At 35.9% G+C, this 14,268-nt stretch overlaps 1 protein-coding gene across 4 annotated transcripts in view; it reads right to left on the reverse strand.

The window, feature by feature from the left end:
* USP4 (ubiquitin specific peptidase 4) overlaps positions 1–14,268 on the reverse strand; it is a 72,546-nt gene that overhangs the window by 25,419 nt on the left and 32,859 nt on the right. For all 4 annotated transcript variants that reach the window (XM_074197932.1, XM_074197931.1, XM_074197930.1 and 1 more), the window contains 4 exons: positions 13,799–13,882; positions 12,811–12,905; positions 10,417–10,602; positions 7,475–7,563 (listed from right to left, as the gene is read on the reverse strand). In XM_074197932.1, the coding sequence (XP_074054033.1) occupies positions 7,475–7,563; positions 10,417–10,602; positions 12,811–12,905; positions 13,799–13,882 (454 nt within the window). The remainder of the gene's footprint in view (positions 1–7,474; positions 7,564–10,416; positions 10,603–12,810; positions 12,906–13,798; positions 13,883–14,268) is intronic.

The raw sequence follows: 14,268 nt of genomic DNA on the forward strand, positions 1-14,268 counted from the left end.
AGCAATACCACTACTGGGTCTATACCCTAAAGAGATGATGAAAAAGAGTAAAAACATCACTTGTACAAAAATATTCATAGCAACCCTGTTTGTGGTGGCAAAGAATTGAAAATCAAGTCAATGTCCTTCAATTGGGGAACAGCTTAGCAAATTGTAGTATATGTATGTCATGGAACACTATTGTTCTGTTAGAAAACAGGAGGGACAGGAATTCAGGGAAGCCTGGAGGGATTTGCATGAACTGATGCTGAGTGAGAGGAGCAGAACCACAAAAACAGCAACATGGGGGTTAACCTTAATGGACTTGCTCATTCCATCAGGGCAACAATCAGGGACGATTTGGGGCTCTCTGCAATGGAGAATACCATTTGTATCCAGAGAAACAACTGCGGAGTTTGAACAAAGACCAAGGACTATTACCTTAAATTTAGAAAAAAAACTTGGTATCTCATTGTCTGATCTTGCTATCTCTTATACTTTATGTTTCTTCCTTAAAGATATGATTTCTCTCTCATCACACTCAATTTGGATCAATGTATACCATGGAAATAATGTAAAGCCTGACAAACTGCCTTTCACCTGTTTACATAAGTATTTACCTCTTGTCCAAAAGCACCTGCTTGTAATTTACAAATATTTAATTGTAATTTGTATTATTTAAGTATTAATATCAACAGTTTATTATTTATATTTATTTATATATATTTATTATCTTAGAATTCAATACATCTGTCATGTATTGCAAGGGATATACTAAATGCATCTGTCTGACTGATGATCTTAACTGAGGAAAAATTGTAAAACTCAAAATAAATAAAATCTTTAATTTATTTTTTGCAAGGCAATGGGGTTAAGTGCCTTACCCTCGGCCACACAGCTAAGTAATTATTATTAAGTGTCTGAGGCCGGATTTGAACTCAGGTACTCCTGACTCCAGGGCCGGTACTCTATCCACTGCTCCACCTAGCCACCCCTATAATTTTTTTTAATTTATAATTAAAAGAAAATTATTGCTCATCCTAGTAGCCTGGGATACTTTCATGACATTTGTTATCTTTAAGTCCTATAAGATAACTTGGTACATCCGGAAAGATAGATCATCTGTCCTTGCCTGTCCTTGTACAATTAAGGAAGTTTTTAATCTCTTCCAAGAAGACATCAAGTCTGGTAGTTTTGATCCCTTAGTAAAGAATTTAAGATTGTGGATAGGTCCCATAAAAAACTAATATTCCTTAATGATAGAAAGGAGCAGTAATTAATCTCCTATGACTGCCAGACCATCTTTCTTAACATAAGCAATTGTAATGTTCCTGCTCCATAATGATGTTCTGCCATCAATCATACTGTTTTCCATCCGTGATGTTCTCTGTCCTTTGATCTCCTGTACATCCCTAAACTATATGAAGGTTGGTAAGTCCTACCTTGAAGTCTTTGGTCATTGAGAGAAGTCAATGACTCAATTTATTGGTTACTACTAGCTTAATAAACTGGTGATGTTCAAAACTTTGTCTCTCGGTTTACCTTAATTTTCAAAGATAACAGTGTTCATTATGTGTGGTACTTTATAGCAAAACATAACTTTCCTACTTATCTTTTAATTAGTTCAATTTTTGCTTTTGTTTTGCCTGAGATTATTACTACTGCTGCAGTTTTTACTTCAGCTAAAACATAATAGATACTGTTCTAGTCTTTCAACGCTTGTGTGGATCTTTCTGTTTCTAGTGTTTCTTATAAATATTATTGCTAGACTGTTTCTGATCCAGTCTGCTAATCTCTTTCATTTTGTGTGAGTTTATCCCATTCATATTGACAGTAAGGAGTTTCCCTTCTTTCTATTTTCTTGTTCCTATCTTTCTCTTTGTGTATCCCTGTTTCCTCTTTAAGAGTATGCTTTGAAGGCAGCTAGGTGGCACAGTGGATAGAGCACCAGCCTGGAATCAAATTTGGCCTCAGACACTTAATAATTACCTCAGTCACTTAACCCCATTTGCCTTGCCAAAAAACAAAACAAAAAACAAAACCCAAAACCAAGAGTGTTTTGAAAAAAACAAACAAAAAAGTGTGTTTTGCTTCTGATTAATGCTTCTCTTAATCTGCTTCTTTGATAAGATGTATTTCTGTACCCAAGTATGCATTGCATGTATTCTCAACCCTTCTTTCAACCAGGTCATTCAGATGAATGTAGGATTCAATTGCTCTCCACTCTCCTTCCACTGAGCCCTGGTCTCGATGAGCACCCCAGTTATGAGACAAGTTTCCTTATTTCCTTATTCTTCCTTTTCCAGCACATTCCTCTTTCCTTCCCATTCTATTGTTCTTTTAAGAGAATCTGAACACAGAAAGATCACACCCAAGTTCTTTGACTACACTTTTTCTATGACCCTTGGTGGTCATGTTCTGAGGATTTACATGTATCATCTCCCCATATAAAAACTTAAGCTTATTTCCTTGCTTATAATGTGATGCTTCTCTTAACTCCTTTATATGTCAAATTTTCTGCTCAATTCTGGTCTTTTCATAAGAAATGCTTGGATAGCCTCTATTTCTTTAAAATTCCATTGTTCCGGGCAGCTAGGTGGTGCAGTGGATAAAGCAACGGCCCTGGAGTCATGAGTACGTGGGTTCAAATCCGGTCTCAGATACTTAATAATTACCTAGCTGTGTGGTCTTGGGCAAGCCACTTAACCCCATTTGCCTTACAAAAACCTAAAAAAAAAATTCCATTGTTCCCCTTGTAGGATTATATAGTGTATATCATAAATAATATATATATTTGTTGGGTAAATTATTCTTGGTATTAAGCCTAGATCCTATACTTCCTAGAATATCATTATTTCAAGCTCTTTATTCCTTTAGTCATGGCTGCTAAATCTTCTTCAGTTTTGATTGTGGTGCCTCACTAATTAAATTCCTGCTTTCTGGCTGTGTGTGGTATTTTTTTTTCCCCTTGGTCTGGGAGCTCTAGGTTTTGGCTATGATATTCTTGTATTTTCATTTTGAAATTCCTTTAAAGAAGTGGTATGGTAGGAGGAATATTCTTTCCATTTCTACTCTGTTCTGTGGTTCTAAGTGTTTTCTTGAAATATGATGCCTGGGGTTTTTTGTTGTTGTTCTTGATAGGTACTCCAAAAAATTTTAAATTCTCTCTCCTTAATCTGTTTTCCAGAAGTTATTCCTCCTATAAAACAGTTCACACACTTTACCTTTCATGGAGTTATTTTATATATTCTATATACATATATATAAAATATATCTGTGAGCTCTCTTTTCATATCTTTCTGCCCCAACTCTTGCCTTTTACCATTCCTTCCTATAATGCCCTGATTTGGTTTTCAATATCATTTGCTTTTCTTTAACTCTTGGACTTGTGTCTAAATTGTATTTTTCTCTGAGATTTTCCTTATAGACGTTTTTTGAACTATTCTTTGTTTGTGTTTGGTGCTTTTGTGCTCCAATAATAGCTCTTGATAGCCGGGTTCTTTTGTTTGCTCATTGTTCCAATCATCACTCTGTTTTAATGCTGAGCTCTAAAAACTTCAGGGAGGAATGAATGGTCTGAGCTTCTGTTCTCTCACTTCTGTTTTCACAGTTCAGGTTGGTGGCCTGCAAGTTGGTATGATCAGTGGTATGATGAAGTGTTGAGATCTGGACAAGGTCTGTCTGCTACCCTCTTGGTTTCAGTTGTTCAAGCTCCTGATGCAGGTTTGCATCTATCAGCTTGTTTCTAATAGTGTTTCAATAGACTGTTGTGTGACTTAGTCACTCAGAGGCTCTTCTAGTTCAGAATGAATGAATTACTGGCTCCAATTGGTATGGGATATTCTGCTCTGAGTAATCAGAGACACACAGTTACTACTTGCTTTCTGGAGCTTGTTCTGTCTCAGTACAAGGCTAATGCCAATGAGCAAAACTAGATCAATAAATAACCTGGCACTGAGTGGTGATTGACAGAGTTGCCATATGGCTCATACTATTGCTCCCAGCACTTGTTCAGGGATCCCCTGGAATATCTTTTTGTGTCTTTCTCTTAGTCTTTGAGTGCTGGATTGCTCCCTGTTGCCATAGTCATGTGCTCCTCCTCAAAGCCCCTCTCCATAAACTGAACTGTGTTGGGAAAATGACTTACTGTGACTTCTTGTCTTTTTTAGATCTCTATCTTTAGATTCTCTATCTTTGTTGAGCAGATGTAGAGAGAGACCTAGACTCTAATGCTGCTTCTCATACAAGTATTTTAAAAGGGAATCATTTCAATTTTCACTTGCTAATTTTTCATTTTTCATGTACTCTATGGTATTTCCCATAATCAATACTTTCCATCTTAAATAAATTTGCACAGAATGTTCCCATGCCTGGAATTTTTGGCTCTCTTCTGAGCTCCACCTTTTGGAAATCAGCATTTCCTTCAAGATGGAACAAGCATTGCCTCTTTCAAAAGATCTTTCCTTCAGTCTTTAGTAACCATTCCCCTATTAATTTATATAAAAGCTACCTCATTAATTTATTTTTCTCTCACACACACAAACATACACCCCTCCCTCAAATCTATGAAATCATGGTTGAGAATTTTTTTCAATTTCTATCCTCAGAACATGACTCATAACATGGTGAAAACTTAATAAACACTGGATTGATTAAATAAGCATGTTTTCCATGTTATTATTCAAGTGAAATCTTACCTAATGACAAGTCACCCAAATCATTTAGCATTCTCAAGATTCAAACATATAATTCAAGATAGATATGATGAGCACTGAAAGGTCATGCAAAATGATATAAGCATTATCTTATTTTACAAAGTAGGAAACAACTCATTTAAGCTCATATGGTTAATAACTGATAGACCCAAAGTACAATGCTCTAGGTCACTTTGTAATGACTTTTTGGCTATCAGTTCATTTTATTTATTTCTATGCCCAAAAATAAGATCTAGATTTTTCCTAAAAACACTAGATCTGACTATAAAAGTTCAATAACTATTACAATGGTTTTGATAGTCATTCATCATTTGAAACCCTTACCAAATACTTTTTATATGCAAAGTCTTTAACTAGTCATCGACACTTTCCTATCTTTCTAGCCTTTTCTGTTACCAATTTTTTCCATTCACCCTATGCGTGTAATACTATCCTCCTTTTACATTAAACAACTATGTTCTTCCACATATGACAGTCAGGCTTGATACCAATGATACAATCCCCATCTCAACCTACTGAACATACAATAAGGTATGAGTCAAATGACTCCTCTTCCAAGTCTTTGCTGACCCCCAACCACACTGATGCTTGATGACTAGAAATCAAGTTTCAGATTTATAAAGACTGAAAGCAAAAATAAGAACAAATTGGCATTCCCAAGTAGATCATAGAATACAAAAACTGAAGGAGATACATTCACCTATAAGTGTTGGTGGATCATTCAAGCAAAATCAAATTACTTTTTGCCAGTTCAAACCGTTCCCTTCTACCCTTGTTACAGGAATAGATTAGAAATGATAGACTTGCTGCAAGACTATCAGACTCAGTTGATACATTACCTAGTTCCATCGAATTACTTTATTTTTTCACTTTTTTTAAAAAGGGTGGCTTGTTGGTGGAGCTGTGAACTCATCCAACCTTTCTGGAGAGAAATTTGTAATTATAACAAAGGACAACAAAAATGTGCATACCCTTTGATCCAGCAATACCACTACTGGGTCTGTACCTTGAAGAAATTATGAAAAGGGGTAAAAATATCACCTGTACAAAAATATTCAAAGCAGCCCTGTTTGTGGTGGCAAAGAATTGGAAATCAAGTCAATGTCCTTCAATTGGGGAATGGCTTAGCAAACTGTGGTATATGTATGTCATGGAACACTATTGTTCTATTAGAAACCAGGAGGGATAGGAATTCAGGGAAGCCTGGAAGGATTTGCATGAACTGATGCTGAGTGAGATGAGCAGAACCAGAAAAACACTGTAAATCCTAACAGCAACAAGAGGGTGATGATCAACCCTGATGTACCTGCTCATTCCATCAGTGCAACAATCAGGCACAATTTTGGGCTATCTGTGATGGAGAATACCATCTGGAGCCAGAGAAAGAACTGTGGAGTTTGAAAAAAGACACGGACTATTACCTTTAAGTTAAAAAAAAAAACCCTGTATCTTATTGTCTGATCTTGCTATCTCTTTTACTTTATGTTTCTTCCTTAAGAATATGATTTCTTGGGGCAGCTAGGTAGCGTAGTGGATAAAGCACTGGCCCTGGAGTCAGGAGTACCTGGATTCAAATCCAGTCTCAGACACTTAATAATTACCTAGCTGTGTGGCCTTGGGCAAGCCACTTAACCCTGTTTGCCTTGCAAAAAAAAAAAAAAACAACAACAAACCTAAGAATATGATTTCTCTCTCATCACATTCAATTTGGATCAACATATACCATGGAAACAATGTAAAGACTGGCAAATTGCCTTCTGTGGGGAGTGGAGGAGGGAAGTAAGATTAGGGGAAAAATTGTAAAATTCAAATAAATAAAATCTTAAAAACAAAATAAACTGAAGCTAAAAAAAAAAAAAGCAAACCAGGAGGGGATGGGAATTCAGGGAAGCCTGGAAGGATTTGCGTGAACTGATGCTGAATTACATGAGCAGAACCAGAACACCGTAACCCTAACAGCAACATGAGGGTGATGGTCAACCCTAATGGACTTGCTCACTCCATCAGTGCAACAACTGGGCACAATTTTGAGTATCTGCAATGGAGAATACCATCTGTATCCAGAGAAATAATTGTGGAGTTTGAACAAAGACAAAAGATTATTACCTTCAATTTAGAAAAAAAACAAAACCTGCTATCATTATGTAACTTTGCTATCTCTCATACTTTATTTTTCTCCTTATGGATATGATTTCTCTCATCACATTCAACTGAGATCAATGTAAACCATGTAAACACTGTAAAGACTAACAAAGTGCCTTCTGTAGGGGGTGGGAAGCAAGATTAGGGTAAAAATTATCAGGAGAAAAATCTTTCAAAAAAGGGGGTGGGGAGGGAAGTAAGATTGGGGGGGGGGGATTGTAAAACTCAAATAAAATCTTTAATAAAAAAGAAGGTGGGGGCAGCTAGGTGGTGCAGTAGATAGAGCATGGGCCTTGGAGTCAGGAGTACCTGACTTCAAATCCAGCCCCAGACACATAATAATTACTTAGCTGTGTGGCCTTGGGCAAGCCATTTAACCCAATTGACTTGCAAAAAAAAAAAGGGTGGCTTGTTATAGAAGACATGTACATATTAAGAAATAAAAGATGAAGAAAGTCAATTAAAATTAAGTTTCCAAAAAAAGAAAAAAATGTGTTTTGATTTTTTAGGTTTTTGCCCCTGACTCCAGGGCCAATACTCTATCCATTGCGCCACCTAGCCGCCCCCTGAAAAAAATGTTTAAAAGACAGCTATCTACCTTCAGTCAACTAAAACTATTACATTTAATGAGCACTTACCTTCACAAATGCCATTGGAACCATTGCAGGTAGGACTGTCCAGGTGTGATCTAGGAGAGTCATCTGTTAAGGGATGTTTTATGTAGCGGCTAAATTAAAAAAAAAAAGGTAGTTTGTCAGTTGCTTTGTGTGTGGTACACATCTATGCATACAATTTTATAACTGGTTTGATAGTCAATCATTTCATTTAAACCACTGTAGCCCTATACCTCAACTCAGTGATAAGGATAAACCAGTCCAAATTAAATTCTTCTCTTAACAGAAAACATGGCTTTTAAGGGATAAACCTGCTAAAGGTCTATGGCAAGGGGCGGCTAGGTGGCTAGTGAATAAAGCATGGGCCTTAATAATTACCTAGCTGTGTGGCCTTGGGCAAGCCACTTAACCCCATTTGCCTTGCAAAACCCTAAGGAAAAAAAAAGGTCTATGGCAGTCAAAGAGAAAGTGTTTTTCCCAGAATCTTTGGCATAACTTGAAACTCTCTTAGATGGTATCTTTATCCAATCTTTCTGGAATAGACATGTTAATTATTAAAATATTTGAACACTCCAGTTAGAATATTCTAAAAGATTGTAAAAACAGTTTAAGGAAAACCAGACTACTGAAGCCTTAGACTGAAGGGCTTGCACTTTAGTCAGAAGGCAACAGCGAATGAATGAAAATTTTTAATTTTTTCAAAATGATTTTTCCAGATTGTAAGCAAAAGGAATATTAGTACAGTAGCACAGAACAGATTAATTGGATGGATGGGTGAGGAGAATTGGGGAATGGCTGGAAAAAGTTATGGTATATGAATGTTATGGAGTACTATTGTTTTATTTAAAAAAAAAGAGACTATGGGGGGTGGCTAGGTGGCGCAGTGAATAGTCCTGGAGTCAGGAGTACCTGAGTTCAAATCCGGCCTCAGACATTTAATAATTACCTAGCTGTGTGGCCTTGGCACACTTAACCCCGTTGTCTTGCAAAAAACAAAATTATGAATGCTTGCATGAACTGATGCTGAGTGAAATGAGCAGAACCAGAAGAATATTATACACACTAATAACAACATGAGGTGATGATCAACCATGATGGACTTGTTCATTCCATCAGTGCCATAAACAGGAACAATTTTAGGGCATTTATGATGGAGAATACCATCTGGATCCAGAGAAAGATTTATGGAGTTTAAATGAAGAACAAAGCTTATTATCTTCAATTTTTAAAAGTTGTCTTATTTAATGTGTAATTTTGCTGTGTCTATTGTTTTCTTTTCCCTTTTAGACCTGATTGTTCTCTCACAAGTTCAATTTTGATCTATGCTTATCATGGATGCAAATGTAAAGCCTTCTATGGGGGGGGGCGGGGGACAGGAGGGAGAAACTGTAAAACTCAAAACCTCACACAAAAAAAGATTGGTAGAAACTACCATTGTATGTAATTGAAAAACAAATAAAATATTTATTATTTAAAAAAACCACCATGAATGGTCAGACACTAGAGAAGCATGGAACAGATTACAGAAATTGATGCTGAGGGGAGGAAGCAGAACCAAGAGAACATTGTACACATTAACTACAACACTGTGAGTTGATCAACCGTGATGTGTAGTTCCTCTCAGCTGTTCCAAGAGCCAAGACAACCATGGAAGACCTGTTATGGACAATGCTATCTACAGCTAAAGGAGGAAAAGCTATAACAAACAAAAAACACCCCTAATGAACACTAAATTCACTTTAATTTTCTCTTGTTTTTCCTTCCTTTCTCATGGTTTCCTTTCTTTTTCCTTAGTCCTAATTCCTCATACAGAAAATTACTAATCTGTAAACATGTTAAACACATGTATATATGTACAATGTTCATCAGACTGTTTGCCATTGAGGGGGTGGTGGAAGGAAGTTATGTAACATAAATATGCATATGTAAGTGGATGAATGTTGAATAACTTTCATAACATGTAATTGGAAAAATGAAATGATTGGGAAAATTTTTCTTCTAAAGTCTACAGTCTTACATTTTCAAAAAGCTCAGTTGCCTCTAATAACCTAATTTCACAGCTTGTATATAGGAAGAAAAAATGAAATTTAATTATACTATCATTTCCCTCCAAAGCCCTCCAAAAAAGAATATGACCTAGAATCTCTTCAATTTGCTTATTTTCAACCATCCAGAAGTCCTTTAAACAGTATAATGAAACAACCATAGATGATTTCATCAGCTACTACCCAAAGAAACAGACAATAATCTACTTATACCTTGTCCTGACAGTCATCAAACACTTTGTACATGGTTCTTCTATCAAATTCTCTGAATTATGAAGCAAAAAAGAAAACCAAGAAATAACTTCTATTTCTGACCACTGAGAAACTTAAATAACTTGGTTTTATATTTTATTCAAGCACACTGATTTTCACATAGACAGTAATTAATAAATAATGATTTAATATTTTTTAGGTTTTTGCAAGGCAAATGGGGTTAAGTGGCTTGCCCAAGGCCACACAGATAGGTAATTATTAAGTGTCTGAGACCTGATTTGAACCCAGGTACTCCTGACTCCAGGGCCGGTGCTTTATCCACTGTGCCACCTAGCCACCCCAATGATTTAATTTTAAAAAAAGAAAAGATAATGCCAGAATTTAAAAAATACAATACGAGAGAACCAGGTCTTTGGTCTCCTATATAACAAGAAGTATTGGGTCAGAATTGCTCTTCTCTCTCTTAGAAATGATAAAATGGATTTACATGTAAATTTAAAACACAGCTCAAATGAAAATGAAATAGAGGGCAGCTAGGTGGCACAGTGGATAGAGCACCGGCCCTGGAGTCAGGAGTACCTGGGTTCAAATCCGGCCTCAGACACTTAATAATTACCTAGCTGCGTGGCCTTGGGCAAGCCACTTAACCCCACTGCCTTGTAAAAAACAAAACAAAATAAAATGACAATCCAAATGTTCAATACATACCTGATACGCTCACAGATAACCTGGTACAAGTAGTCAAGGGTTAATTTGTGCTTTGGGACAGAGAGTAACAATGGCTGCCCATACAGAACAGTTCCAGTGTTTGCCTGCCTGATTTTCCTCTCTCTGAAGTAAACCGGAAAAGTAACACATTCTGATCCATCTTCTGTTGTATTGCAGACTTCATATCTGTATTGATCATAGGACAGAATAAATTCAACACATGGAGCTAAAAGCAAACATTTGAAGTTTGGAGTATGGCTATTTGGAACAGATCATACTAATAATAAAGTATGCTACCAGCTCTGATAGAGATGAAGGACTCAGAGAGCAGAACAAGATATATATAGTTGTGGACATGCAGAAATTTGTTTTGATTGACTATATATATTTATTTTTCTTTCACTCTCAATTAGTGAGGAGAGTGAGAATGGAAAGAAGGCAGATTTTTACTGAGTATATTATACTAAGCACACATGTACAGATAACCTGTATGTATGTATATACATTAAATATGTATATATGTATGAACACACACACACACACACACACACACACAAATCAATCCTCAGTTACTACTGTAATTTAGGAGAGGTACAGAGAAACAGTTCTTAAGAGATTATTGCAGAAGTCAGTTTAGAGACCTTGAAAACTTTTTATTGGTAAAAGTATACTAAATTCTGAATCAGTTTCCAAACATAAGGCTAAAGTAGACTTTCACAATTATCATCTGTACAGCTTTTACTTCTGACACAATCACCATCTATAGTATTTCTAAGCATAAAGAAAAGAAAAAGGAAAAACAGACAGAGGGGCCCAGAGTTGCTTGATGAGCCTCTCATTTTCTCAGTAGGCTAGAATTCTATTCAAATACTGAGGTCCCAGTATCCCACCTCCTATCACATAATAAGAAGATTCTAAAGGAAGCAAACATATGACAAACTGCTTGCATTATTTACAAACCCAAATTGTAATAAGAATTATGTACTTTCAAAAAAATTAATGAATGAAACCAATATTTACAAATTTACAAAACTGCCCTAATTTTGTCATTTATCTGACTAAGATATACAGAACTAAAATTTACTGGTGTTTTATCATAAAATGTTAAAAGTAGTTTTCCTTCTTCCTCTAGAGGGAGCTCTGACCTTACTGATTCAAATGTTGAAACCCCAAATAAAAGAACCTTACTATAATAAACCCAATAAGAAAGAACTATGGTTACAGTTTAAGCAAAAAGGAACTCAATGTTAATTTGATTAAAATATTATTTGAGTGTTAGAAGATAGTAGCTTCATAAATCAAAACTGTCAGACCTTTTTGAAAAATAAAAGCCCCTTGAAAAGACCAACAGCCTGACCAATTGTTTTGATCCACACTATGCACTCAAAGTATCCTTAACTCAATGTATTAGTTTCAAGAAATTAATTTTCAATCATAGTACTAGAGATTACTGTTTCTTTACAAAAGCACCTTCAGAAATTTTCTCTAAAAGACTTATGCAAAGAGAGAAGAATATATTCTGTGCCATGTATTTATCTACAAAAAATATTCAAAGTACATGCAATTTACTATGTACAAGTTAATGACTATTTTTATCCTCAAAAAAAAAGGAAGGATTAAATTTTAATTCAAACTTTCCTGTCTATGGTATGTAGCTGATTTAGAAAGGAAGGGCAAAAATTGGGGGAAAAAATTTTTCTCTTCCTTCAACCTCCATTGTAAAATTGAGAATAAGCACTGCATTGAATAAAGCCTCATCATGAGTCATGTGTACTGGGGAGAAGTTTATTCAAACCTATGAATTTTCTTAATTTTGGAGGTAGAGCAAATAGGATTTTTTTGGTCTAGGAAAATATTCCAGAATTCACAGAAACATAAAAGCCACTGAGGACCATGTGGATCAAATCTGTTCCAATTTATTAATGTGATGATTAGGAATTAAGACCCAGATCGATGAAGTGACTTCATGAAGAAAAAACAATAAGACTATGGACCAAATCAAGACTTTCAGTTAAATGTTCTTTCCCCTTTGCCATGATTCCTTATCTTCATCTTTATTTCTCTTCCTCAGGTCAGATTAACAGGAATACAACCTTCCAGTCAAACAGATTCCTGACAGCAAATAGTAAAATTTAAACTTCTGTGCATTTCTGTTCCCTTACACATCCAAGTTCCTAAGCATCATTCTAACAATGCTCTAGACCCGCTGGGCTCTGCAGCACCCAAACAGTGCCTTGGCATTGAATCTACAGCTGTCCATTACTGTCCCTAAAATATACCTATTGACAAATATGCCAACAAATTAAATCTAACAACAAACATCAAGAAAACCATAATCAAAACTTTTGGCATGTTTTCTTTGTAACAAAAGCTTACAAATAGTTGGATACTCACACAAAGATGTCATCCCGTGTCATAATATGATTCAAACCTTCATCCATTTGGAAAATTTTGTGGAATCGATGATTATAAACATCTGTGACCACCATCTAAGAGTCAATAACCAAGAAAGATTATAGACTTGAGAGTCCAACATTAGCTAAAACGAACATAAAAATAATAATAGTCTCTTTTCTCTGAAAGTTAAAGCGCTTTCATATCCATTATCTCACTGGATTTTCACATTTAACAGGGGTGAGGTAGAATGGGCAGGAGCTAAAAGCCTCATTATATAGATGAGGAAACAAGACCCAAGAGGTACAGTAAATTATCCAAGATGACCCTAGATCTTTTTCCAAATCTATGCTTTCAAATTACATCATATTGTCTCAAGGAAGAAAATCTGACCACCAGAAGGGATACTTAAAGTACACTAAGTTACGGAAATTGAGGTCAGTTTACTTTACTCTCCCTTTAAAAAAAAACCCTAGCTATACCTGGAGGTTCTCTCATCACCACTCCTCAACAGCTATCTCATAGCTCCAGTCACCCAAACCAAGATAGTGATTTAGTGCTTGTCTTCTCAATGGGAAAGGAAAGGGAAAGAGGGAGGAAGATAATTTAGAATTCAAATTGGAAAAAAAAATTAAATGTAATTAGGAAACATTTAAAAAAATAAAAAAAATTTTTAAAAATACAAATTGAAAAAACCCTGAAGTGTCAGATTATTTCCTGTCAAATAAAATACAGGATGGCTGGACCACTGAATCTAAAGACAAATTCAATCAACATCAAGTTCAGAATAAAAGGAAATAAATGTTTTCTATTGCTTCCTCACAGCATCTAAGAGCATTACCATTGCCCCTCAAAGTGACTCCAGGTGCTGCTGATGGACAGGTCCACCATGGTTCTGAGAAGGAAAGAGCATCAAAGATCCAGCCCTGAGAATGGCAATCTAGATGTAATTAACTCTACTATATTTAATTTTATTGAAACTTCTTACATTTTCAGCAGCAATACCGGAGAGCTTGGAAAGAGCCTCACACAGGTCAGAAACAGCTCCCATCATTGGCACAGTCACTCGATACTATAAAGAAGGATAAAAAGAAAAGAAGAGTGTGTAAAGATTCAAGAAAGATGCAGATGAATGCTAATCAAAATAGAGAGACTGGTCTGAGTCTGGTGTCACTGTAGTTTCCTGGCACAGCTATAGTGAATGCAAAGGTGACCTCCATCCTCTTCAACCGCAGAAAATTAACCAAGAGAACAAGTCCGACAAGTAGTTACAGTCAACACCTCACCTCTATATTGAAGGCAGCAGATTATGTAGAAATTGTATTGTCTTTTTCCCCACCTAAAACTGAAACTATTTTGTCTTTAGTATTCGAAGGGTAGAAGAGTGAAGGGACAAGAGGAGCTCTTCAAGATTTCCTGATTTATAGACTAAGAGTTTTAAGGACCTGAAAGACCTTC

This window comes from Macrotis lagotis, chromosome 8, assembly GCF_037893015.1.
Source record: "Macrotis lagotis isolate mMagLag1 chromosome 8, bilby.v1.9.chrom.fasta, whole genome shotgun sequence".
Classification (NCBI taxonomy): domain Eukaryota; kingdom Metazoa; phylum Chordata; class Mammalia; order Peramelemorphia; family Peramelidae; genus Macrotis; species Macrotis lagotis.